The following is a 24,664-nucleotide window of genomic DNA, read 5'->3' as shown; positions in this document are numbered from 1 at the left end:
AGCTGAGCCTCAGGAACAAGGAGAGGCAGCTCAGGGGACCTCAGTCCAGCCTGGGGACTGACCTCCTGCAAGCAAGGCTGATGCTCTGCCCCTGAGCTGCCACCTTCCCCCTCGCTCCCAGCTTGGGGACAGCAGGAAGCTGGACCAGGTGAGCCGAGATAGGCCTCCAAATCCCCCCAAGAAAGCAAAACCACCTGCCAAGTGACAAGAGGAGGAGGAGGAAAGGCAGCTTCTGCTCCTTTGCCCATATTTGGGTGTGTGTCAAATAGTTAAAATAAACCAAATTTGGGCCCAATTTCTATTTTAAACACGTTGAAACAAAAAAAACTGATATGGCATCTTACTTTAATATGAGTTATCAGCTAACTTTTAGAATATATTTTATTTCATTACTTTGGCAACTATTCACTGAACCTTCCCATCAAAAGTTAGAAGAGTGATAATGATGAGCCTAGATGACGACCGTTGACTTATCTGTCCTCTCTCCCCCTTGCTTCTCCCCCCACATTGGCCCTTCTGCCCCCCAGAGCCACCCCACCCTCGGCTATTCTCTGCCTCTCTGGCTTCATCATCCGAAGGGGCCACCCGTCTCTCCCATCGCCTTCCAAGGCCCCCTTACTTGGTTGGGGAGACGACCTCAAAGCAGAAGCGCCTCTCAATGTCTTCGCAGTGCTTGACTGTGCAGAGCCGAAGGTCTTCCACGACCACCGTGGGGTTATCCTAGGGAGAAAGGAAGAAGACGTGGGCCTCCAGCCAAGCCTGAGGGAAGCTCACCCAGGAACACCTCTGGCCAGCTCCATGGGGCAGAGCCCCCGCCTGCCACGCAGAAGGGCCCACACTCAATCCCCAGTGGGGCTTCAAGAAACTCCCTGCCAGAAAGCCTGGAGAGCCGCTGCTGCCAGTCAGTGTGGGCAGGCTCAGCCAGATACACTGAGTCCGGCCACTGGCCTAAGGCAGCTTCCTCTGCTCCTGTGATGGGAGAAGGAGGATGGCAGAGCCCAGAGGGCACCCCACGGATGAAGGCTGCCTGAGAGTCTCTTACGACTTAAGGCATCCCAGCTCTCCTTGGGTGCGCCCAAAGAAATCAGTCCCCAAGGCACGGGGGTCAGAACCCCTCCGTTGGGGCCTCTCCTGCCTGCTGAGCCCAAAGGATCTCCAGGCACATCTCACACCCAAGCAGCCCAGGGAGAAGCATCTCTCCTGGGCCATCAAAGCCCCAGGCATCTCTGTTCCCCACTTTGTTCCCCTGGGCTTCATGCTAGCAGCCCCACTGCCTGCCCCTCGCCCTGGGGAGGAGAGGAAAAGGCAGTTGTAGGCCAGGCAGGGCCCCCCCAATGGCTGTGTGCCCTGAGTAAGCGCCATACTCCATCCCAGTGGTCCACCTGTCCCAACTTCCTGCCTCCCCAGCCCTTGGAGGCCCCCCCCCCGGCATGCTTCCCCAGGACTCACCTTAAATTTCTTCTGGTAGACCAGCTGATTGTTCTGGATGGAGAACCAGCGCCTGCACAAGCGAAGGGAGCAAAATCAACAGCCTTCTCCTGGCAGCAGGAACCGGGGAGCCAGGAAGAGAGAGGACCTGGGCACACAGCAGCTACAACCCTCCAGGGCAGCAGCACCCCAGTCCACAAACACAGAGAGCACGGGGCCTGGCTCGGGGGGGGGGGTGGGTCTCAGGAGGTCACGGGGGTGGGGAGAGAGTTTCAGCAAATCACCACTAGCCTTAGCAGAGCCTTCTGCCTACGGCGGCTGGCGGGACAAATGCCACAGGAGCTGTCAAGAGTGTTTTGCGCATTGAAAGTGCATCACCTGCCCTTCATGGGCACAGGGAAGGAGGGAGAGAGTGCCCAGCTCAGACCAGGGCTCTGGGGCTCTGGGCATGGCCGCCATGGGGCAGAGGCAAAGCCAGGTGAAAGAGAAGCTCCTGGGGGGATTTGGAGGAGGAGGAGGCCTGTCTATGTCACCTTGAGCTCCAAGGAGAAAAGGGAGGGGTAGAAATGCAGTAAATAAAAGAAAAAACAGGAAAAAGACCAAGATGCCCCCCTAAGCCTGCCCCCACCTAGCCTCTGAAGCACCAGAGCAGCAAGGGCCTCTAGGTCTGCCCTACAGAGATGGCAGGCGAACCCTACAGCATTGCTTCCTGAAGCTGGGGAGATCCTTGCACTGTCTGGCAAATAATAATGGTGGGAGTTGCAGGCTTTGAGTCAGGAAGTTCTGGTCAATGCTGCACCTCCGCTCCACAATCCAGAGACTGCTCTCGCCTAAACAAGATCGAGCCCTGACAACGCCCCAAGGAGAGCAAGACTGTCCGCCACGTTCCACTTTGTCTTAACACACTTCATTATTCCAAAACAAGTGCAACACTCCAGACATTAGGCCTACACAAGGTTAATCATCAGCCCAGATTTAAGACGGCTGCGTTTCAAAACACACCAAGACGTTTGCTTTTTGGAGGAGAAAGTAGTAAGATCAAGCATCTAGTCCAGGCAGACAGAAAAGAAGAAGGCATGTCCTCCATGCCTGGGGGTGAAGGCAAGGGGGGGGGGACAATGTGCAATGGGGCAAAACGCAGAACGGCTGCCAGGAAAGACGGGGGGGCAGGGGGCAGGCCTACAGGCTTCCTTTCTTGTGGGGCCAGTAGGCAGAGCGACCCTCCAGCCAAGAGGGGATGGGACTCGAGCTTGGTTTGTAGCAGAACTCCCTGCCCCCCTTGTTTTGCTGGGAAGTCACCAGACCCTGGTCAGCCTTGAAGAGAGAGAGAGTGAGTATGTATCTGTTGGGGAATGAGCATCGCATGATGCTGCTGCGCTGCAAAGATGGCCGTGACCGCTCTTCATCCAGTGCTGGGACCCACATCCAAATAGCTAGACCACAGCTGTCCATGCATGGGGAGCCTCATGGCTGGATTGCTGCCATGTGCTAGAGGTGGGGCTCCCCTTGGGGTTGCTCCAGAGGCTGCAGCTGGCACAGAACACGGAGGCCCAACTAACTCCACGTCTGGGTTGCCCCTCAAATGGGTGTCTACCTCCACCCCTCCGCTGTGGCCAGGAGAGCTGGGTCAGCAGCTGCAAGGACTGGGGCCGGGGGTGGGGGGGAGAGGGGAAAGGAGGTGCAGCAGGAGCTGCAGCTGGGAGACCTTGAGGCATCACTGCAGCCTCCCCCTCCCCAGACCCCCATTACATTGCCATTGGCCAGAAGCTCACTCAGCCTCAGAGGGAAACCTTTCTTCTGGGAAGAGCAAGCAGGAACTGAGCCCCTCGTGGCAACCCAGAGATCCCGGAGCTCCACTCTAACCCCAGGGCGGCGCCTCTTGGATCTGAGCAGTGAGAAGGAGGTGGGAAAGTTATCCTGCACTGCTGGGGGGGGGCAGCAGCCAAGATGGAAAAGGGCACAACACCGGCTGTGGAGCTGGCAAATACTTCAGGGTCCCTGGAGATCCCAGCCAGCTTTCCGCTGGTTCCAGAGAAGCCCCTCCTCAGAGGCGGAGCCTACAGCACTCTGACCCACTGCAGCTACCAAATGCCAGCCCCCTCTTGTATCATAGAAAAGGGCAGCCCTCATACATGGGGAGGGGGGGATCCTAAACCACCAAACCTGCTTCAGCCATGGAGCAGCAGCAGGAGGGGCCGTTACTCCCGAGGGGGACAGAGACACGTGGTTTGCCATCCATTGCAAGTTGTTGGAGCGAAAAGGGTTAAGGGTTAGATTCAGAGCTTGCATGCTGGGCCAAAGAGGAAGAGGAAGGAGGGGAGGGAGAGGATGCCGGAATCTGGCTGGTACCTGATGCCATCGGGCTTTTTCCTGTCAGGTGGAGAAAACGGGGAGGGTTAGGTGGGGGAAAGGAGGTGAAGAAATGAACATGTTAAAAAGAAACAAAGCCCCCCCCCCCCGCAAACAAATAAGCAGAGAGCAGAGCAGAAGAGGAAGCAAAGGCGCCCCATTTCAGCTGACCCAGGTAGGGAGGGCTGAGCCACAGGGCCTCTCTCTCTTTCTTGTTGCCATCTGACGGCAGCCAAGGAACCCCAGGAAGTGGCTAGGAAGTGGCTGCTGCAACGTGGAGCCCTCCTAGACACACACAGGAAAGAAAATGCAGGAATTCTCTGCAGCTAAAGAAACCTCTAGACACCCCCTCCTCTCCAACAGGAATCGCAGGGGCAGCTTATGTAAAAGGAAAACACAATTAAAACAGAGCTAAACACAAAGCAGAACAATAATAAACAAAGTCTTAGAAAGAAAGGAAGATCTGATGAGCCAGATGACGCCAGACCAAGAGACTTGGGATTTTGTCTCAGCTGCTCTTTGGCTGGCACCGGGAGGACAAGGCAGGTGCCAGGCGGGCATCTCTGGAGAGAGCCTTCCACCCTCAAGGCAGCCCTCTCCCCGGTAGACCCTGCTGCCCCCAAACAGCAAAGCCACCACGCACACCTCAAAGAGCTCAGACACCCATGCTTCCCGAAGGTGCACATATTCCTGGAACCTCATGGCAAAGGGCAGGTTGGAAATCTTGCAAAGGACGCAATGGGCAAGGCAAGAGCCACTCCTTCACCACGGAGAGCCCTCCACTTGCCAAGCCAGAGCTCAGAAACAGCCCCTGCTTGACCCTTTGAAGGGACACACCAAGCACAGAACAAGGCCCAAGTCTGGCTTCTTTCCCAACAAGGCCTGATCTGGACTTTTAAGCTCACTGCCAGCCTGGCAAAGGGTTGACCCAGACCCCAATAGGGAAAAGAGTTCAATTCATTCCTTTACTAAAATCCCCCAAGTGCTATCAGCTCACCAGGCAAGGATCTGGGCAGACACTCCCCTGCTGCTTGCATGGCAAGGAAGGAAACATGACCCAGGGGCAGGACACGCTGGGAGACGCGGCCGTTGGCACCTGGCAGCAGGCGAGGCCTCCATGAGGGTCCTGCACGCTCCTTTGGCTCAGGGAAGTCAGTGCCCATCTAAGAGGCAGTATGGACTGGGGCAGGCAGGCAGGGTCCCATTTCGAAATAGCGAGCTGCAGAAGATCTCATGGGGGGAAAGAGCAGCCCCCACCGCCTCTCTTCTCCTTATTTCTGAGCTGAGGGTCAAAGGGCAATGCAAGGCAGCCAGCTTGGTGGGTGAGGGCGGCATGGCCTCAAGGGGCAGCTTCCAAGCCGACAGGCACACACAGCGCCTCCATCTGATTTTGGCAGGTAATGCCACGCTCCCACTGAAAGGTGGCAGGCGAGTCAGTGCAGCAGACCCGCCCCCCCCCCAGGAGCTGTGAACTCACCCTGACCCTCCTAGGGAGCCTGCACCCCACAGACCCACCATTCCAGGCCCACCTTTCCCCATTGATGATGGTTAACAGGGGATTTGGGCAGAAAAATGCATGATGATCAAAAAAACCCAGCAGAGAGAAGCTCATTGACAGCAAAACTAGGGGTGCAAATTTGTGACCCCCTCCATGTGCTGTTAAAGGGATTAGTCCTGTGGGGAGGGGAGGCGACAGAAGGTGATGCATCTGCCTCAGAGGCCAGAGAGCCACAAGTGGGAAGGGGAAGAAAGCAGCCTGTATTGGGGGAGCACACAGCAAAGCCCAGCCCAGCCACAGACAGTGGCAGCAGCAGGAAGAGGAGGAGGCCAAAGAGGAGGCTGGGTACCTGTTCCAGGTCTTGAAGGCGTTGCTGGCTCGCTTGAAGAGGTAGCCTTCCATGACGACGCCACTGGCGGCATCCACATTGTACTCTAGCATAGGGTCATCGCTGGCAAAGTCCTGGCAGAAAAGAGGCACCTTGTTCAACAAGGGCAGCAAGATGGGGCACCTCTCCCAGGCCAGTCCCCCTCACCCCAAAATAAGACAGTCTGCCATGAAGTGGAAAGTGAGCGGCAGCATATGGGGCACCAGTCTCCCTTCTGGAGGCGGCAGGTACAGCGGAGACTCTTCACGCCTGAAAGCTTCATTCACAAAGAAATGGACTCTTCCTATCTTGCTTGCCCTTCTAGGGCAAGCTGTTAGGGTTCCCCTTGCAAGCTGACATGGGAGGGCAGCTGTGGGGTGGTGGGGCAGCTGAGCCCCACAACTCAAGAAATCCTGCATAGCCCTGCCTTGGGCAGGGAAGGAGAATTGGGGGTCTCAAATTGCTTCTGAACCCAACTGGAGTGGCAGCTCCTGGGTCAGGTTGGTGGAAAGAGGCAGGCGGCCACCTGAGTCAGATGACAAGAGTGTGTCCCTTTGGGGTCCTCCAGAAGCAGCTCTCAGCAGCACAGTCCCAGGGATCTGCAGCTCCATCACGCGGGAAAGCAGAATCCTGCCTGTGCCCTGAGAAAGCTGAGAGGCAGAGGACACCTCCGACTTCCGCCCAAAACGCAGCAGCCACTAGGACGGAAAGTCCTTTGCTTCTCCCTCTCTCTCTTTTAAAATACTGTTTTTATTTATTTTCATGGTATAGAAGATAAATTTTGACCACTTTGGTTCTCTTTTGCCTTGGTCCTCCCCAGACCAGCTTCAGAATGGGCTGCTTACTTACCTTTTCAAGGGCTGAGACTCAAAAGCAATCATAATAGTGGTGTTTTCAAACCTCTCTGTGACTCTTTCTGGGGAGGGGTGGTTGTACTGTTTTTAAAACTATTTTTAGCTATGTTTGTAAACTGCCTTGACAAACATGTAAAAGGCAATTCCTAAATTTAAAAATAAACAGCACCCAGTCCAGCTTAACACATGTGACAACCTTCTAAGAGCCTGTTTCTACAGAGACAGCTTCCGTTGGCGGCTGGAGAAACTCTGGTCCCGCCGAGTGGCAGGCGGCCACCTTGGCCTCACTGGAGGGCCAGAGTGGGCATCCACAGAGGACCTGGGCAGCCCTGGCTTCTCCCTCCCCATAGTGCCCCCTGGGCAGCTGGCACTGGGGGGCTGGGGGCTGGGAGAGTGCCCTGGAAGCCCTGCTGGCAGCGGGAGCACACTGGGAAACTTTTTCGATGCAGCCAGAAGAAAGAGACCAAGCGGGTGGACTGGCTGCCTCCTGCGTCTCCTGCAGTACCTTTTGCTGAATGGTGGAGTGTTTGTGCTCCATCTCCTTCTTCTCCTTCACAGCATCTACAGCCAGCCTCTCAAGCTGCAAGAAAGGAAGAGAGTTGGCAGTGAGGGCTCCTGTACCTCCAGGGCCAGAGAGGTGGGGCGCCTTGCTCGGTGTGCCAGGATGCCCCCCTGCCCAAGCGAGCTCCCCTCCCCTGGCAGCCTACCTGCCAGATTCCCGACCTGAGGCTGGGCAGGGCCTGCCCGCTTCCTGCCGCTGCTCCAAGGAGTTGGCTTCCCAGAATAGCCAAGGTGCCAGGGACCTGCGGTGGGGCTGGTGCAGCGCAAGGGCCGGCTGGAGAAAAGGATGACTCATGCCGCCTGAGCCGCTCCAGAGCCAGCTGCCCGGCCAGCCCTTCTCACGGCAGGAGCAGCAGAGGAGGAGGAGGAGGAGGAGAGAGCCCTGCTCCACTGCCAGAGGAGAGAGCATGAAGGCCAGCTCCGTCCCCGGGAGAGAGACCCAGCCACCCACTGCAGTCGTTACCTGAGCTCCAAGGTCTTTCATGTAGGGTCCAAGTTCACTGAAAAGGTCGTAGCCTTGATGGAAAAAGGCCAGGTGGGCATACATGAAGGACAGCATCTGGCAGGGAGGAAGAGGCAAGGTCTCAGGGGGCTTCCAGCATCCCTCACGCTCCGCCCTCGATGCCAAGCTCTCATCGCCCTCCCTCTGCCCTCCTACTCCTGGCAAAACTGGCCCCACGCAAACAGCCGCTCACTTTCAGCAGCTGCCACAGGAGCGAGGCCTGGCACCAGACCCAAGTCCCTCAGGGACACATTCGCCCATCATTTCCAACCCTGCAGTATTTCCTGGCGGGGACATGAGAAGCTTACCGATTTTAGGATCTCTGATCTCCTCTTTGACTGAAGAACATTAATCTAGGGGGCAAAATGAATCGTGTTACTATGCCGGCAACAGAGCGTGGGAAGGAAGAGCTAGAAGCTTCTGCAGGAGCAGCGCAAGGCTGGCAGCAGGAGTCACAAAACAAGCAGAAGGATGGAAAACTCAAGACCAGCTCAAGCCAACGTTGCACCTGGGACACTTCTTGTTTGCAAGGCACCCGCTGGGCCTGCAGCCCCAGAGCACCCGGAGTTCCAGCAAAGGTGGGTGGCTCACTGGCCTGACTCCTCTCCAAGCCAGAGCTCTCTCCAGCTAAGCCAGGGAGGATTACCCACTTGGGTCTCCTTTCTGCAGCTTTGAGAGACCCTTCCCTTGCCCATGGTTCCATCTCCAAAGCCCTTTGTTCAGCCACCAGACACGCTCCAGCTTCCTCTTCCTGCACCAGTCAAGGTGAGGCTGCTAGAAGGGCAACTAACTTTGGGAAGGACAGTCAAAGCTACTTTTTAAACAAGCACATTTATCTTTCTGGACATCAGGAACAAAGAAATCCGTAAAACCAGGGCAACCAAATAAGGCAGAATCCCCCTCCCAAGGCTCTCATCACCCTGCAGCTGTCCTTCCACCTATCCCGGCTTCTTGAAGGGGTTCAGTGGGCTACTTCACCTGGAGGTGTTGCTCACAGCCCATAACCCAAGGAACAGCCAACTTCAGAGAAAGTGGAGGAGGCCTCTCCATCAGCAACACCAGTTCTGGCCCCTGGCGAGCCTTCCACAAAGACCCCTCCCCGTGCCAATTCCAGCAGTGGGGGGCTTCATGGAGAATACCCAAGTCACTAGAGGTAACTGCTGAGCTTCTCCTGACTTGCTCAGAGCCTTCACCCGCCCACAGCCAAGGCCTGACTGCCAGCCCTCTCTCCCCCTGGCCTTTGCCTCCGCCTGCCTCTGGGTCTCCTGCTAAGCCAAGCAAGACCTCTGCTCTGCCTGATGCAGCCCCACCTCTGCCAGAGGAGCCCCATCCCCAGAGTCCCCCAGAAGCAGCAACACATGTCCTTGGCCCTTTCCCAAAGCCCCCGAGGGCGGCCCACCTGCAGGACGTAGTCGAGAGCGATGTGGCGGAAGCACTTCCTGGTGGCCGTCAGGATGTTGGTGGCCTCTTCCACCTCGTGCTGCTTGGTCCGTGGGACCTGGGCGTTCTTGGCCAGGGCATTCTCCTTCTCTTCGCTGACTTTCTCAAACTGCTTCTTGGCATCTTTGAACTTTCTGATATCTCTAGAGTGCAAAGGAAACACAGAGCTGCCCTCCATCAGCTGCCCTTCGCAGCACAGCAGCGCCCAGGCGGCTTCCCAGGGGAACTGGGGCTGAATGGACAGGGAGGGCACAACAGACAGAGAGAGCGGGCACAGGAGTGCCTACCTGGGGGCAGGTGAGGGGGCTCAGCAGAATGAGGCCTGGCACTTCCATCGTGGCTCAGGAGTGGCAGAGGAACAAACAGGGAGCTCAACCCAGGCTGGGAGACCCAGACTGGGCTTTGGCTTCCATTGCAGGAAAGCCTTTGCTTCTTCTCCAGCAGGCATCCCCAAACTCTGCCCTCCAGATGTTTTCAGACTACAGTTCCCATCATCCCTGACCACGGGTCCTGTTAGCTAGGGATGATGGGAGTTGTAGTCCCAAAACATCTGGAAGGCCGGATTTGGGGGTGCCTCTTCTCCAGCATCAGAAGTCTTGGGAAAACTCCATGGTAAGGCAAGATCTTGCACCATCTGCATGTCCAAGTGACGAAGAAACCTTGCAGAGCTGTGCAACCTCTGCTCAAGAGTCCAGCTGGCCCACAGCCCCTCCTGGAAGCCTGACACCCCCAAGGCTCTAAGCACAAGTCTTACTTACTCTTTAACGAACGTCTGAAGCTGCGCTTTAATTGATCTTTGTGTTTGGTCAAACAGGATCTGAAATGGAGGAAATGCTTGGAGAGTTAGGCTCAAAGGCACTCCAGGCTCCAGGCCTGCTAGCCTCCTCTTCCTCCCGGTTCTCTAAGGGTCCCCAGGCAACAGATCCCAGAGAATGAGCTTCTGCAATTTGCCACCTTTCCCTTTTCTTTTTTAAACTCAAAGGATATTTCAGATTATACGGCAAGCTCACCGTGGAGCCAGAGAAGGTACAAACAACAGAGGCTGCCTGCCCTCTGCCATGCATGAACTGTTGGCATCCAGGTTAGGCTACTGCCATGGGCTGCCTATGGAGCAGCCCTTGAAGACAGCTCCAGCAGCGACTGGTCCAGAACACAGCTGCCCAGTTGGTGACTAGGACACGCCAAAGGGAATCTCGCTCAGCAGCTCCTGAACAACTTCACTGGCTGCGGAACTATTTTTCAGCACGCAGTATCAATGTTCACCTTCACGGCTGGCTCCATGAGCCTTGGAGGGCTTTAGGCAGTCGGCTTTAGCTCTGGACTGTGACCCCCACCCCTCCCCACTGGCTCATTTTCTTGAGCATCATTTGATGCTCTCTCTTTAGCATTTGCTACTGTAGGATTATAATGCCACAAGCCACCTTGGGGGCCCTTCAGGGACCAAAAGACAGGACAGGAATAGTTTTATGACTCAACAGACCAGCCAGAGAAAAGCCTACCCCTGCCAAGGAGCAGCAGTTCTGCTGCAGCAGCCCAGTGAACCCCCAACCCAGCCTCACCCTGCCAGTACTGCCTCCCCCCCCATGCCCAACACTCTGCAAGCTGCTCAAGTGGAGGAGGCCCACATTCGAGGCTTCCCAAGGCCTCTCCTCACTCCTCATTTCCTTCTTCCAATGGAGCCCCTTCAGCTGGACCCACATCTTTCAGGTGACTGAACAGCAAAAAAAGAAAAAAAAAGAACATAAAGCCCCCACCTTTCATGGGCCCTGGATTTCCCCCTTCCCAAATGAGATCAGAAACGGAAAGCAGGCGCAACAGGAGTGAGGCTGCGGGGGGGGGAGCACCTGCCGGAGGAGCAGCTGCAGCCCTGCGCTGAACCCCAGGGCCCACCTGGCTCCCTCCCCTGGCCTCTGCCTCAAAGGCCACACACTGCACACCCCTCCACTTGGCTTCGCAAGAAGGGCCCCAACCCACAGCCTGCTAAACAGGCCCAGAAGGAAAGTCATTGCGCCTGGGGCCAAGAAGGCTCCTCTCGGAACACAGCCTGCGTGCAGGATGCCCCAGGCAGGAACCCCCACCGCATGCCCTCTCAGCCTTGGAGAAGAGCTGCCAGGACTCTCGGGACGCCTCTTGCTCCAAGGCACCTTCCAACGTCCAGCCAGTCTCCCCACTGAAGTTCTTCCTGCCTTTCCCCGCTAGCGCTGCCCTGTGCCTTCCACAAGAGGGCACTGAGAGATGGAAACTTGGGGTTTCTAAGCTCCAGAATCCTGCTGTGGGACTGCGCAAACAATCTGTAAAAATGTCTACGGGAGGGAGAAGAGCCCCTCACTTCCTTCCATCTCTCTTCTTTCCCCCCATGCCGGGAAGATGCATGACGGACGCTTCCTTCTTTCGCTGCAGCTGAAAGAAACAGCCACACCATTCGGCAGGCTGCCACGAGGCTGCAGGAGTCATCTCTGACAAAGCCTCTGTGTTAAGGAGGCTAGAAATTAAGATGTGCAAGGCCCCGCACAGACTCCGGCTGCAGATTCACCCCCATGCCTGACAGAGGGAGGGAGGCAGAGTTTCCAGATGGCCAGCCAAGGCAACCGGGAGAGAGTGCCAAGAGCTGCGATGTTCCAGGAAGCTGGAACAACCGAGTCATACACGCTCCATCGGGACTTCAAAACACACATTTTTTTAATAAAGAGAGAGAGATTTTAAATCTATTAAGGAGGCATTTCATTTCTCAGTGTCTAGGAGTGTCCTCGAAACACAGGGAAGAAAAACTTACACATCTTTATCAAGCAGCTTTCTAAATCCATAGAGGAGAAAAGCCCACCACAAGTGGAGCTACTTCTGAAACTTACAGTGTGGTAATTGATCATCTCTTGGAGGCTGTCGGAGAACTTCGTCAAGCTGGTCTGCAAGGGGGGGGGCAGGGAGAGGAAGCAACAAGGCCAGCCAGATTATTCCTGCCCAGGGAACAGCAGGGAAGCCCCTCTCCCAAACGATCAGCAGAGACAGCAGAGACAGGGGACCGGGAGGGGAGGGCGGGATTCTGCTCTTGAAAACATTCCTCTTCTTCAACTTCTCTCAAGGGGTCAGCATGAACTAACAGATATATTTACCATTTAAAGGCTGAAGAGCCAAGTATGCTGAGCTTAAGGAGATGAAAGCAGCAGATATTTAATGGGGAGCCCATTTAAGTTCCTACACTCTCTTAGGAACAGCTCCTCCCTGGATGGGCTGTAGATTCCACACACACCCCACCCCCTCCCACACTCAGGCGAGGGGAAGCTCTAGACCCCAGAATATGGAACTCTTCTGAGCCCACTTGGCAGGGGGCACTTACCTCCACGAGGGCATCCTTGCTGGAATACTGAGCCAGGTCCTGAATGCCATGGATGAACTGCTTGTTTGCCAGGCAGAAGGCCTTCCCCGTGTCGATCATCGCAATGCAAAGCTTCACTAACTGAAAGAGAAGCAGCAGAGTCTTCCTATCTCAGGGCCGCGGTCGTCTCTCAACATATCTACTCTGCAGCAAAGAAGAGCAAATGCCCTTTTCTTCCAACATCTGGCTGACCACCTTGGCAGATGAAAATGCTGGATGGGACAGACCCTGCTGCCCTGTTGCTGGATCCGGCCAAAGGGACTCCATCTAGTCCAGTCTCCTGCTCTCACAGGAGCCATTCAGATACCCCCCCCATGAGAAGCACACCAGCAGGACCTGAGCACAACGGCAGCCACTCTGCCCACCTGCGATTTCCAGAAACTAGTTGCGTTCCGCATGGCAATGCCTACCTCAATAGTTGACTGGCAGTTAGTTGACCCCCAGGTTCCAGGAGCAGAACTGGCTTCATCTAGGAGTTGGGCCTAAAGGGTGGCATTCAATATCCCCCTTCCACTAGTGCAAGGATTTACGCTTACACAACAGAACATTGCTTCTCCCTCCCCAACCTTCTCTTAAGGGACCCTCTGAGGAGCAAGATGGGGGTGGAACTGCCCAGATGATGTTTGCTCACCTTGTCCAGCTTCTGCTCTAGCTCTGTTACATCTCCTTCCACATCTTCCAAAGCAGCCCTGCAAGGAGAAACAGACTGAGATGTCATACCCTCCAGACTCCCTGGGAAAGTCGTCCGTTGCTAACAGAAGACCCACCACACGCAAAGCAGCCAGTTCAACTTCAGAAAGGCTTACAGTGGATCTCTCTGGAGGGGTTTGAGGGATGCGGGTGCTCCATCCTGGCACAACCAAGAGGCATAGGGTGGAGGAGGACTGTGTAGCAGAGGGAGACACCCTGCACTCGGGCCCTGATCTCCAGGCACTCTTGGAAGTCCCTGGGGTTTCAGTGGCACTGGCTTCCCCATTTAGGTCTGGCCAGATTCCCACTGTTTGCACGCCAACTCTGAGAAGGAGAAGGCTTCGGTGTCAACAACTGCAGCCAAGCACTCAGGGCTGCTTGCAAAATGGGTCGCCTCTCAGAGGATGCCTCCACAGAGCGGAGTCAACAGCAACTGCCAATGCCAGGTGGGACCTTTGGCACCGGGTGCCACAGAAACACTCTCCCCACTCCAGGCATGACGCTGCCAAACCCGTTTGTGGAAAAGGGCTCTCCTGCCATTTAGGAGGGAGGATTGCCTTTTCGATGCCCCTTTCACACAGAGCCCTTTCCCCACACTCTGATCTCCATGAAGCTGTAGGATCGGTGTGAGGAAGGCAGCCAGTGGGCAGAACCACCCAGGAAAGTCTCTTCACACACACACACCCCGCAACTGGGATGCACAGTCTAGCTGCAGGGGACCACACAGCCGGGAAACAGCTGACAGGCTCTGCAGCTGCGGGCCAGAGGGGACGAAAGCCATGAAGCAAAGGGTCATTCCTCCCTTCTCACCGTTTCCATTGTGGAGGAGGCATAGAAAAAGGCAAAGTGTTCATTTGGGTCTAAGCTGCAAAACAGGCCCTCTCAAATCCAGCAAAGGTTGCTCCTGGAGAGCTATGCAAATGGACATCAGCAGCCTGCCAGAAAGTGAATGTTATTCACTTGGCTCCTTTGAGAAAGCACCATGCAAAGAGACTGCCCCGGACACAGGCCAGCCGTGATGCACGGACCCCCACCTGGCTGAGCGGGGATGCTTCTGGCAGAAGCACCAACCTGCAGGTGCCTCTTGCCTGGCGTTAACAAGAGTGACGAGGCCCAGGCTGGCCTGACCCACAGCCGTTTGTGCTCTCCCTCAAGGACCAGTGGCATCCAGAAGGGCTGGAGCCCATTGAACAACCAACTGGAGCAGATGGACCCACAAGCAGCACCAGGAACCAACGGAGGACATCCCAGACACGTGAAAGGAGGGTTCTGAGGGTGACGCCAGCCATGCCTTGGCCACATTTCTTTACATACAGAAGGGGGGAGGGCATCTTCAGTAGAAAAGAAGTGCTTGGGTAAGTTTAAAAATCCTCTTTAGCCAGCACCTGCCTGAATGACACCAAACTGGGAAGGGTGGCTAACACCCCAGAGGACAGGATCACACTTCAAAATGACCTTGACAGAACTGGGCCAAAACAAGCAAGATGAATTTTAACAGGTAGAAATGTAAAGTATTTCACTTGGGCAAAAAAAATGAGAGGCACAAATACAAGATGGGTGACACCTGGCTTGAGAGCAGTACATGTGAAAAGGATCTAGGAGTCTTGGGTGACCACAAACTTGACATGAGCCAACAGTGTGACGCGGCAGCTAAAAAAGCCAATGCAATTCTGGGCTGCATCAATAGGAGTATAGCATCTAGATCAAGGGAAGTAATAGTGCCACTGTATTCTGCTCTGGTCAGACCTCACCTGGAGTACTGTGTCCAGTTCTGGGCACCACAGTTCAAGAAGGACACTGACAAACTGGAACGTGTCCAGAGGAGGGCAACCAAAATGGTCAAAGGCCTGGAAACGATGCCTTATGAGGAACGGCTAAGGGAGCTGGGCATGTTTAGCCTAGAGAAGAGGAGGTTAAGGGGTGATATGATAGCCATGTTCAAATATATAAAAGGATGTCACATAGAGGAGGGAGAAAGGTTGTTTTCTGCTGCTCCAGAGAAGCGGACACGGAGCAATGGATCCAAACTACAAGAAAGAAGATTCCACCTAAACATTAGGAAGAACTTCCTGACAGTAAGAGCTGTTTGACAGTGGAATTTGCTGCCAAGGAGTGTGGTGGAGTCTCCTTCTATGGAGGTCTTTAAGCAGAGGCTTGGCAACCATATGTCAGGAGTGCTCTGATGGTGTTTCCTGCTTGGCAGGGGGTTGGACTCGATGGCCCTTGTGGTCTCTTCCAACTCTATGATTCTATGATTCTATGATTGGCTTTTTGCAGACGGAAAGCCAGAGGAACTGCCTGCTGAGGAGAGGGGAGCCAGCTTGAGGGGAGCAGGCGTTTCTGAGAGAAAGGCAGCCCCTGGCTCTGTCATCCCAACCCCTCCCTTGGCTGCTTTTCCTGCAACAAATGGAGCAGGCCAGCAAGGAGGCTCAACTTTTTCTGCCACCAGGATTCCCAAATGGGCAGAATGTTTTAGAAGTTTAATTTAGGACCCTGATATCCTGCTTTGTCCTCCCAATAGGCTCACAAAACACCTTACAAAAGATGTGCCCAATTAAAAACCGGGGAAAGGGCCCAGTAAGAGCTGAATGCTATACCCTGGCAGGCAAGAGGGAGAGGCTGGGAAGGGTGGCTCCCACACAGTGAGGGCAGCTACTGATGCCCCTGTGAGCAAGGGGGCAGGCAGGTTGTCCAGCCCCTGGGCTGCTCTGCTCCCTCCCACCCTGGTTCTCCATCCCCTGCCCCCCGGCTATGAACAGAGGCCCCAACCCTTTTCAGGCGCAGCATCCAGGGAGCAAACCTCAGGCGAAGGGCAAACAGTGGGGTCAAGGGGGTGGCAGGAGCTCCAGCACCAACAAACCAGAGAAACCAAATCCAAGACTGGAGGAGCAGCCAAGGACGAGACGCCACACAAACTGATGTAATTGTAACCAATGCTGCAGCAAAGGAGGCATCAGGAGGGAGACTGGCCGGGGAACACAAGGCCTGTCCGGAAATGCTCCAGCTCACCCCCTCAGTCAGGAATCAAACTGAAAGTCGCCCCATGCTTGCTCCTCTAACTGTATTTCGTTTGATAATGTACGCAATAAATAGCAACCTGAGTGAACTGAAGACAGAGCCTCTGCCATGGAAAAGGGTCCCCAATGCACATCATTATTGCTCCATCTCTGAACAGAGCAGCGAACGGTCAGGGAAGCCCCGTCTCTCCTCCTCTCCGAAAGGACTTTCTCATAAGCAGAGATATCTGGCTGTCAGAAGTCAGCTTCCTCTCAGAAAGCAAAGAGAGCCAAGTGTCAAGCGCCCAGGGGTCAGAACCTGTCCACCCACAGCGCCTGCTCTGCACGGAGGTCCAGCTTCCATCCTCAATGGCACCTCCGGGGGGGGGGGCTGGGAAAAGCCTCCCTGCCAGGGACCTTGGAGAACTGCTGCCAGCCAGAGTCAACAGCACTGAGCTAAGTGGTCAAACTCAGGAGAAGGCAGCTTCCCGTGCTCCTAGCATGCGTTTAAACTCCAGCCTATGCTTGGGAGATCTTTCTTAGTCTCCATGGCTGCCCTGTGTGCTTTAAATGTTTGCCAGATGAAAACACTGCATCTGAAGCACTAAGGCAGCTCATGATATAGGTGGGGTTGGGGGAGGGCACTGCCAAATGGGGCCCAGAGAGACACCTTGCATGTGAGTGTATCGAGGGTCGGCATTCTGCAAAACGGTCTATCCTATTTGCAGGGCTTCAGCAACTGACTGCAAAGCCACCTCCGTTTCCAGCCGTGCAGAGGAGTGGCTGGATGCTGTGCTGGCAGTCAAGCAGCCTCCTTCTTCCCTTGGGGCCCCAAGAGCACAAGGACACACTGGCAGCACCCACAGCATTATGGAGCAGAAGCTCTGTCCCTTTAACCAAGAAACTGCTCCAGATTGTGTGAGTTAGGTTCTTAGGGTTAATGTACCCTCCTTAGTTTTCAAATATGGGACTTACCTGATGCCTCTAAAAAAAATTTGTACTTTTTTGTACTATTTGTTAATTTCTTTCTTTGAAAACAGTAAAACACATTTACAAAAAGAAAAAAAAGAAGAGGGTCTATCTTTGGGAGTAAAGGCTTGGATCCCAAGGCAAGTTAACTTAAGTAGTTCTTGGCAGAAAACACTTCTGCTTCCGCCTACCGCATCTCCCAGAAAAGTCTCCCCCAAGGGCTTGGTGCCCCTCTTGAGGACAGCGGTGGGCACCAACTGGGAAGGCTTTAAAAGAGGGCAAGACAAATGCAGGGAGGAGAGCGCTACCCAAAGCTGCAGGGATTCACAGAATGGATTTCGCTGCAAGTTAAAATAGCTTATGCTTCTGAAAATGCCTATTAAGATTGTCTTTGCAGTCTGTTGGGCTAGCACAGGGACAGGGAACTTTTGTCCCTCCAGATGTTGTCGAGAAAACAACTCCCCTCACTGCCATCGGCCATCCTGAGGGTCACTATTTGGAGGGTCACAGCCCGCCCCCCCCCCCCCCCGCCGAACTAGAGCACAAAAGGCAAGTGACACATTACAAAGCATCCCCACCCTCTGCCTTACAGCTCTGGCAGATTAAATACTGCTTTCCAGTGCTTTGAAGAAGCATTTTCCTCCTCCTTACAATCCAAACAAAAGTTTGCTGACGCGTTGCTCTGTAGCAACACTGGTTAGGGTTTGATGCTTGGAGCCCCTCCCTGAAACAACTTCTGCATTTGACATCCGTCATTTGCACAACTGGGTCAACTCGAGGGCTGTTCTCTTGTCTAGTTTCACTGGTCACTGTCAGAAGGAAACTGAGGTTATGCCCCGCGAAGCCTGGACGGAGACTGCAAAATTCCTAGCTGCCTGAATCCAGTTTTGTGGTGCCTGAGATTTCTCCAGCCTCATCAACAGACAAAGAGGGCTGTATCCAGATAGGAGAGACTATGGTTTACTAAGATGAGAAAAAGGCTGAGTAAGCCTTGGACTCACACAAGACCCCCCTCCTCTTCCAGCGCCACCATAAGGAGCTTGAACTTCCAATTTCTGATTAAACACAGCTTGCAACATCATCTAGATCTGACAAATGGTAAATATCTACAGCAAATATCTACAGCAAACCTTTTTAGAACTAAAATACCCAGCAGATGAAGTTAGACAACAGATCAACAGAGCCAGACAGATGCCCAGAGAGAACTTGCTGCAAGACAGACCCAAAAAAGAAAATAACAGAACACCTCTAGTCATCACATACAGCTCCCAAGTTAAAACAGTACAAGGCATCATCAGAGATCTACAACCTCTCCTGGACAATGACAGTTCTCTTTCTCAAGCTCTGGGAGGAAGACCTTTCATTGCCTACAGACAGCCACCCAATCTTAAACAACTCCTAACCCACAATAATACTACAACCAGACGTAACACGGACACTGGCACCAGAGCCTGCAATAAACCCAGATGCCAACTTTGCTGCCACATATACCCGGACAACACCATTACTGGCCCCAACAACATCACACATACCATCTCGGGACTATTTAATTGCTCATTGTCTAACATTGTATATGCCATCAAATGCCAACAGTGTCCTTCAGCTCTCTATATTGGACAAACAGGCCAAACCTTACGCCAAAGAATAAACAGACATAAATCGGACATCAAGAATCACAAGACAGAGAAACCAGTAGGAGAACACTTCAATCTCCCAGGACATTCTATACTAGATCTCAAAGTAGCTGTATTACTACAAAGGAATTTCAGAAATAGACTGGAAAGAGAAGCTGCTGAATTGCAACTCATTACCAAACTTAAAACCATGGAGAGACCTGGTCTGAACAAAGACATTGGATTCTTATCTCATTATACATGACAAAGCCATTTTTCACCTTCTCACCCCTTGCTTTTTCCTGTAAGACCTCTTGCAGTCGTTAAGAGTCGTCAACAGGCTCATCACAGCTATCTGCCAACCACCCATTCCCACCACCCTTCTGAGTAATACCCCTCCCCACCTTCTCACTATATAGAAGGATCTGGCAACTTCTGTTTCAGTGTATCTGAAGAAGTGTGCATGCACACGAAAGCTCATACCAAGAACTAACTTAGTTGGTCTTTAAGGTGCTACTGGAAAGAAAAAAAATTTTTGTTTTGACAAATGGTAGTTTCTCTTAACTATGGTTTCCTTCAAACAAGCCAACTTCAAGCACAGGCTACAAAGCAGACTTGTTTCAAAAAACTGTAGTCTGTCAGGTTCAGATGCCATGCGAAAGTGGTTCATTGAAACCTGAAGCCAGATTGGGAGAAGGTGCAGGAATGAATGTGGGGGGGGGGGTACATGGGGCTGACTTCTGTCACAATAAACCAGAGATTATCATGGCAGAGCAACACAGCATCTCTACTATGCCCGCCTTATTCTGCAAATCTCAAAGCACTGGCAAAAATAACCCTCTCAGCCCTTTTTTCTTCCTCCATTTCAGCTACACATCCAAGGAGTCTTAAAACTTGGAGACCATTTTCCCTGTCAGTTACCCATCTGAACCGTTTCTCTGGTAACTTTACACAAAGAATTACACCTGCAGAGCAGGAGCCCTGAGAAGCCTGCCCCGTGAACGGCTTTGTATCTTTGCTTCTCTGTATTCAGGTAAAATGACAGCAAAACAGAAATCTCTATTCATTTGGCAAACGCGAGCAGCAAAAGGAACCATTTTAAAGGACAGCTAAACTTGATCAGCTCCAGATTCCAAGAATTACATACTGAAGTGGGTAGAAGTCTGGCAGGAAACCACCCGCCGGTTTGCAGAATAAGCCAGCCTCTTGCATGGGTGTTTCCTTCTAGCTTTCCTTTCAAGCTCCAGGCTGTAACCCATCTGAGACAACCTCCATGACCAGAAGAGCCACTGTGGTCCAGTCTGGCAAGGGAGGGACCAAACATTTCATAAGCACACAGCAGTACAGGAAGGGTGGGTACACCCTGCAAGTTAAGGGTAGAAATGTCTCCATAACAGCCAACACATCGGCTCTGTGAAGGCACCCTGCTACTTACGGGGCACTGGAGTCTAACTAAGGCATCGCCTGCATCAATATATCCAAGCAGCCGACATAAATCCCTGCGCTGGGGGCCACGGTCCCTTACTCACATCTGGGGGTGGCTTCTGCTGCACAGGTCTCCCTCCAGCCACTGTGGCTACTTCCTATCCTGCTTTCCTTGTCGTGATAGTCACTGACTGAAAAGCCACATGTTGAAAAGTGGATTCAATGACATTGCAATGGAAGAACGTCTTTCATACATGAGCCCTAGAGAGGCCAGCATTACAAATTCCATTGTGTAGATGGGAAACACTGAAGGTGAGGAAAGAGTGGCAGGGATGCCTGAGGCAACTAGAGAAAAGAAACCAAGATGCCTAAATAAATGATGGAATCACCATGGCGGGATGCATCTGAGGCCACTAGCCAAGCAGGCAATAGGAGACTGAAGGGACAACATTCTTGTTGCCTTCCAACATTTGGATATAGGGCTAACAGTTGTTCTTTCCCCTATATTTCAAAGCTTCTGAAGAGGCTAAAGAGGCTAACCACAAACTGAGGACACACCAGGTGCTTTTACCAGAGGCTCAAAAACAGACAAAACCAAAATCAGGTAGAGTTGGCTGGTTGGTGTGCAAGACCCCCACACCGCTTACTGTGGGTTGGTTGAGATGGGTAACACAGATTTGTGTCTGTTCCGGTCTATTTCTTGTGTGCATTCCAGAGCAGCTGAGCGCAAGATGAATGCTGCTTGTGGAAGTCAAAACACACCAACAAACCATCCACAGAAACATCCACTGTAACTTAGCAAATACAGTCTAACACATATGAAAGAAAATTTTTTTCTTTCCAGTAGCACCTTAAAGACCAACTAAGTTAGTTCTTGGTATGAGCTTTCGTGTGCATGCACACTTCGTCAGATACACATCTGTATCTGACGAAGTGTGCATGCACACGAAAGCTCATACCAAGAACTAACTTAGTTGGTCTTTAAGGTGCTACTGGAAAGAAAAAATTTTTTTTTGTTTTGACTATGGCAGACCAACACGGCTACCTTTCTGTAACTGGAACATATGAAAGAGTCACATGTCCATCAGAACATTTGAGCATTAGGAGAAGTCAATGATTCCTACAAGTTTTATACTGACAAAAGGATCCACCACTTATTTTGATGCTTCTCATTTGCACCCTGATGTTGAACGCCCTCCAGGGCTCGGGAGACAAAGTCTTAACCACAGGACCACAAAAAGCACCCAGGCCTTTCTTGGTACTCAGCCTGGATCCAAGTGAGCATTGATGCCCCCAAGGATCTGGTGTCGGCTACAAGGTCCTCCTAAGCCCCAAAGCCCAGCTGGGCTTGGCCAAATGTGGCAAGGGGGGCCCCCATCTGCTTCATGGCCTCTTCTCCCCCCAAGGAGCCCCTGGCCTGGGACAGTCTCCACTCCACTCCCTGAAGGTCTGCCTCAGAGGGGAAGCCGGAGGAGGAGGCTGCCCCCTCTGCCCCCCACCAGGCTGGAGGACGAGCCTGAAGAGCAGGCACCCCCAAACTCGGTCCTCCAGGTGTTTTGGGACTACTACTCCCATGATCCCTAGCTAGCAGGACCAGTGGTCAGGGATGCTGGGAGTTGTAGTCCCGAAGCACCTGGAGGGCCGAGTTTGGGGATGCATGCTGAAGAGGAAGGGCGGAATCAGGGAAGGCGGAGAGGGGCCCGAGAGGCGCCTTCCCCTCGGCCAGAGGCTGCCCCGGGCGGAGGGAGCCCTGTGGGGGGAGAAGGGCGCTTCCGCGGGGAGGCGCCCCTGGACAGGCGGCGGGCTCTCCGTCCGCGGGGGCTGGACTGGCTGGCCCCGGGGTTCCCCCCCCCGGCAGCTCCTCGGGGGCCTCCCCTCCCCCCGGACTCCGCCCTCCGGACCTGAAGCGGGGCGAGTCCTTGAGGCACTCCTCGAAGTCCACCGCGACCCTCATGGCTGCCTCCCTCGGCCGCCGCCGCCGCCGCTCCTTCCTTCTCTCCCTCAGAGACTCGACTCGGCTCTGCCGGGGGGGGCGGGGGGGGCGAGGCGAGAGGGGGCGGAGCGCAGGACGGGCGGAGAGGGAGGGCGGAGCCCAGCCCAGCGCCCCACCCGCCGACCAATCGGCACAGGCGGAGCTACGCACGAGCCAATAGCTGCCGGCGGCAGGCGGCTCTTCCGCAGGCCGCCTCCAAAGGGGCAGCTCCCCGAGCCAATGGGGAGGGAGAGTGCGGGCCGCTCGCGCCAATCCCGGCCTGCCAAAGCGCTTTCCTCGGCTTCCTCCACCCGCCCCGTTCTCGATAAGGGGCAGCCCGGAGAGCCAATAACGCTCGTCCATAACGCGCGCCGCCGTCGCGTCCTGCGTGAGCCAATCGGGAGCAGGAAGAGCCGCGTCGGGAGGGGGCGGGCCCCGTTGCTTAGCAGCCGAGCGGAACGCCTCTCCGAGTGACGTAGGCAGAAGCAGGAGCCCCGCCCCCTTTCAGGACGGGCGGCTGAGAGGCTGGCGAGTCCGGGCCGGAGGGAGGCCGGAGGCGGCCCTTTCGAGGTCCAGCTGTCCTTTGTCCACAACAAATCGCTGCTGTTTTTTGTGTAGGAGAGATGCTAGATGGTCATTGATGGACCTCATAGGTATCAAAGAACCTTTTAATGAGGGTGAAAGAGGAGAGCGCAAAATATGGTCTGAAGCTCAACATCAAAAATACGAAGATCATGGCCACTGGGCCCATCACCTCCTGGCAAATAGAAGGGGAAGAAATGGAGGCAGTGAGAGATTTGACTTTCTTGGGCTCCATGATCACTGCAGATGGTGACAGCAGCCATGAAATTAAGAGACGCCTGCTTCTTGGGAGGAAAGCAATGACCAACCTAGACAGCATCTTAAAAAGCAGAGACATCACGTTGCCAACAAAGCTCCGTATAGTTAGAAAGAGGGGGGTTTGCCCTGCCAGACTTTAAACTTTACTATGAAGCGGCAGCTTTCTGCTGGCTGAAAGAATGGCTACTTCTTGAAAACACAGACATTCTGGATTTGGAAGGTTTTAATAACATTTTTGGGTGGCATGCATATTTGTGGTATGACAAGGTTAAAGCACATAAAAGTTTTAAAAATCATATTGTCAGAAAAGCACTACTAAATGTAAGGGAAAGATATAAAGACTTGCTGGAAAATAAAACTCCAAGGTGGCTGTCGCCAATGGAAGCTAAGGCAGTTAAAAAGTTAAATATGGAGTCCAAGTGGCCAAGATACTGGGAAATTTTGGAAAAGGAAGGGGACAAATTGAGAATGCAGAGTTTTGAGAAATTAAAAGGGAAGGTGAGAGACTGGTTCCACTACCATCAAATTAATGAAGCGTTTAAACTGGACAGTAAAATTGGCTTCCAGGTGGAAAAATCAAAATTGGAGACAGAACTGTTAGAACCCAGTACTAAGAATTTGTCCAAAATGTACAATTTGCTGCTGAAATGGAATACACAAGATGAAACGGTTAAATCGGTCATGATTAAATGGGCTCAGGACATTGGTCATAATATTTTGTTTGCTGATTGGGAAAAGTTGTGGACCACCGGGATAAAATTTACGGCATGTAATGCCTTAAGAGAAAACATTATGAAAATGATATATAGGTGGTACATAACCCCAGTCAAGCTTGCAAAGATTTACCATGTGCCTGACAACAAATGTTGGAAATGTAAAGAAACTGAAGGCACATTTTTTCATCTTTGGTGGACCTGCCCGAAGATTAAGGCATTCTGGGAAATGATCTATAATGAACTTAAAAAGGTATTTAAATATACTTTCCCCAAGAAACCAGAGGCCTTTCTCTTGGGTATTGTCGGCCAAGGGGTGTTAAAGACGGATATAACTTTCTTTATGTATGCTACAACAGCAGCTAGAATACTCATTGCGAAGTACTGGAAGACGCAAGAACTACCCACACTGGAAGAATGGCAGATGAAGGTGATAGACTATATGGGCTTGGCAGAAATGACGAGCAGAATCCGAAACCAGGGAAGAGAAGCAGCGCAAGAAGAATGGAAAAAATTCAAGGACTATTTAAAGAAATATCACAAAGTTAATGAAAGTTAGAATGATGTTGGACTGGAAAGTAAATGGTTACTATTAGCAATGGTTAAGACAAGGAAAATAAGGAAGAATAGTCTAAATTTAAATTAAAATAAGGGAAGATTTGCTGAACAATCGATAAGAATTTGGAATACAGAAAGGGGAGGCATGAGGAAGTCGGGGAAGATAGGATATGAAATTAGGATATGAAATGATACATGTTTTTTGTTTTGTTTTTGTTTTTGTATGTTTATGTTTGTTGTATTGTGTTTATATGGAAAAATAAAAATATTTAAAAAAAAAAAAAAAACAAAGCTCCGTATAGTTAAAGCTCTGGTTTTCCCAGTAGTGATGTATGGAAGTGAGAGCTGGACCATAAAGAAGGCTGATCGCCGAAGAATTGATGCTTTTGAATTCTGGTGCTGGAGGAGACTCTTGAGAGTCCCATGGACTGCAAGAAGATCAAACCTATCCATTCTGAAGCAAATCAGCCCTGAGTGCTCACTGGAAGGACAGATCCTGAAGCTGAGGCTCCAATA

General features: G+C 52.9%; 1 protein-coding gene across 9 annotated transcripts in view; it reads right to left on the bottom strand.

Moving 5' to 3' along the window:
• Nucleotides 1-22,249, bottom strand: part of ACAP2 (ArfGAP with coiled-coil, ankyrin repeat and PH domains 2) — a 32,262-nt gene extending 10,013 nt beyond the window's left edge. For 3 of the 9 annotated variants that reach the window (XM_083616091.1, XM_083616092.1, XM_083616095.1), the window contains exons 1-13: nucleotides 21,967-22,102; nucleotides 13,004-13,061; nucleotides 12,334-12,453; nucleotides 11,849-11,902; nucleotides 9,758-9,816; nucleotides 8,959-9,142; nucleotides 7,868-7,912; nucleotides 7,521-7,616; nucleotides 7,002-7,076; nucleotides 5,625-5,737; nucleotides 3,778-3,798; nucleotides 1,450-1,501; nucleotides 620-720 (exon numbers count right to left, since the gene is read on the bottom strand). In XM_083616091.1, the coding sequence (XP_083472217.1) occupies nucleotides 620-720; nucleotides 1,450-1,501; nucleotides 3,778-3,798; nucleotides 5,625-5,737; nucleotides 7,002-7,076; nucleotides 7,521-7,616; nucleotides 7,868-7,912; nucleotides 8,959-9,142; nucleotides 9,758-9,816; nucleotides 11,849-11,902; nucleotides 12,334-12,453; nucleotides 13,004-13,061; nucleotides 21,967-22,019 (1,031 nt within the window). In that variant the 5' untranslated portion in view covers nucleotides 22,020-22,102. Of the gene's footprint in view, nucleotides 1-619; nucleotides 721-1,449; nucleotides 1,502-3,777; nucleotides 3,799-5,624; nucleotides 5,738-7,001; nucleotides 7,077-7,520; nucleotides 7,617-7,867; nucleotides 7,913-8,958; nucleotides 9,143-9,757; nucleotides 9,817-11,848; nucleotides 11,903-12,333; nucleotides 12,517-13,003; nucleotides 13,062-21,966 lie in introns of all 9 variants that reach the window. The other 6 variants (XM_083616094.1, XM_083616093.1, XM_083616099.1 and 3 more) reach the window with 6 other exon arrangements.
• Between the last annotated feature and the right edge of the window lie 2,415 nt (nucleotides 22,250-24,664).

This window comes from Podarcis filfolensis, assembly GCF_964270895.1.
Source record: "Podarcis filfolensis genome assembly, chromosome: 5".
Classification (NCBI taxonomy): Eukaryota; Metazoa; Chordata; class Lepidosauria; order Squamata; family Lacertidae; genus Podarcis; species Podarcis filfolensis.
The sequence above is the reverse complement of the archived record's forward strand: the minus strand, read 5'-3'. Positions and strand labels throughout refer to the sequence as shown.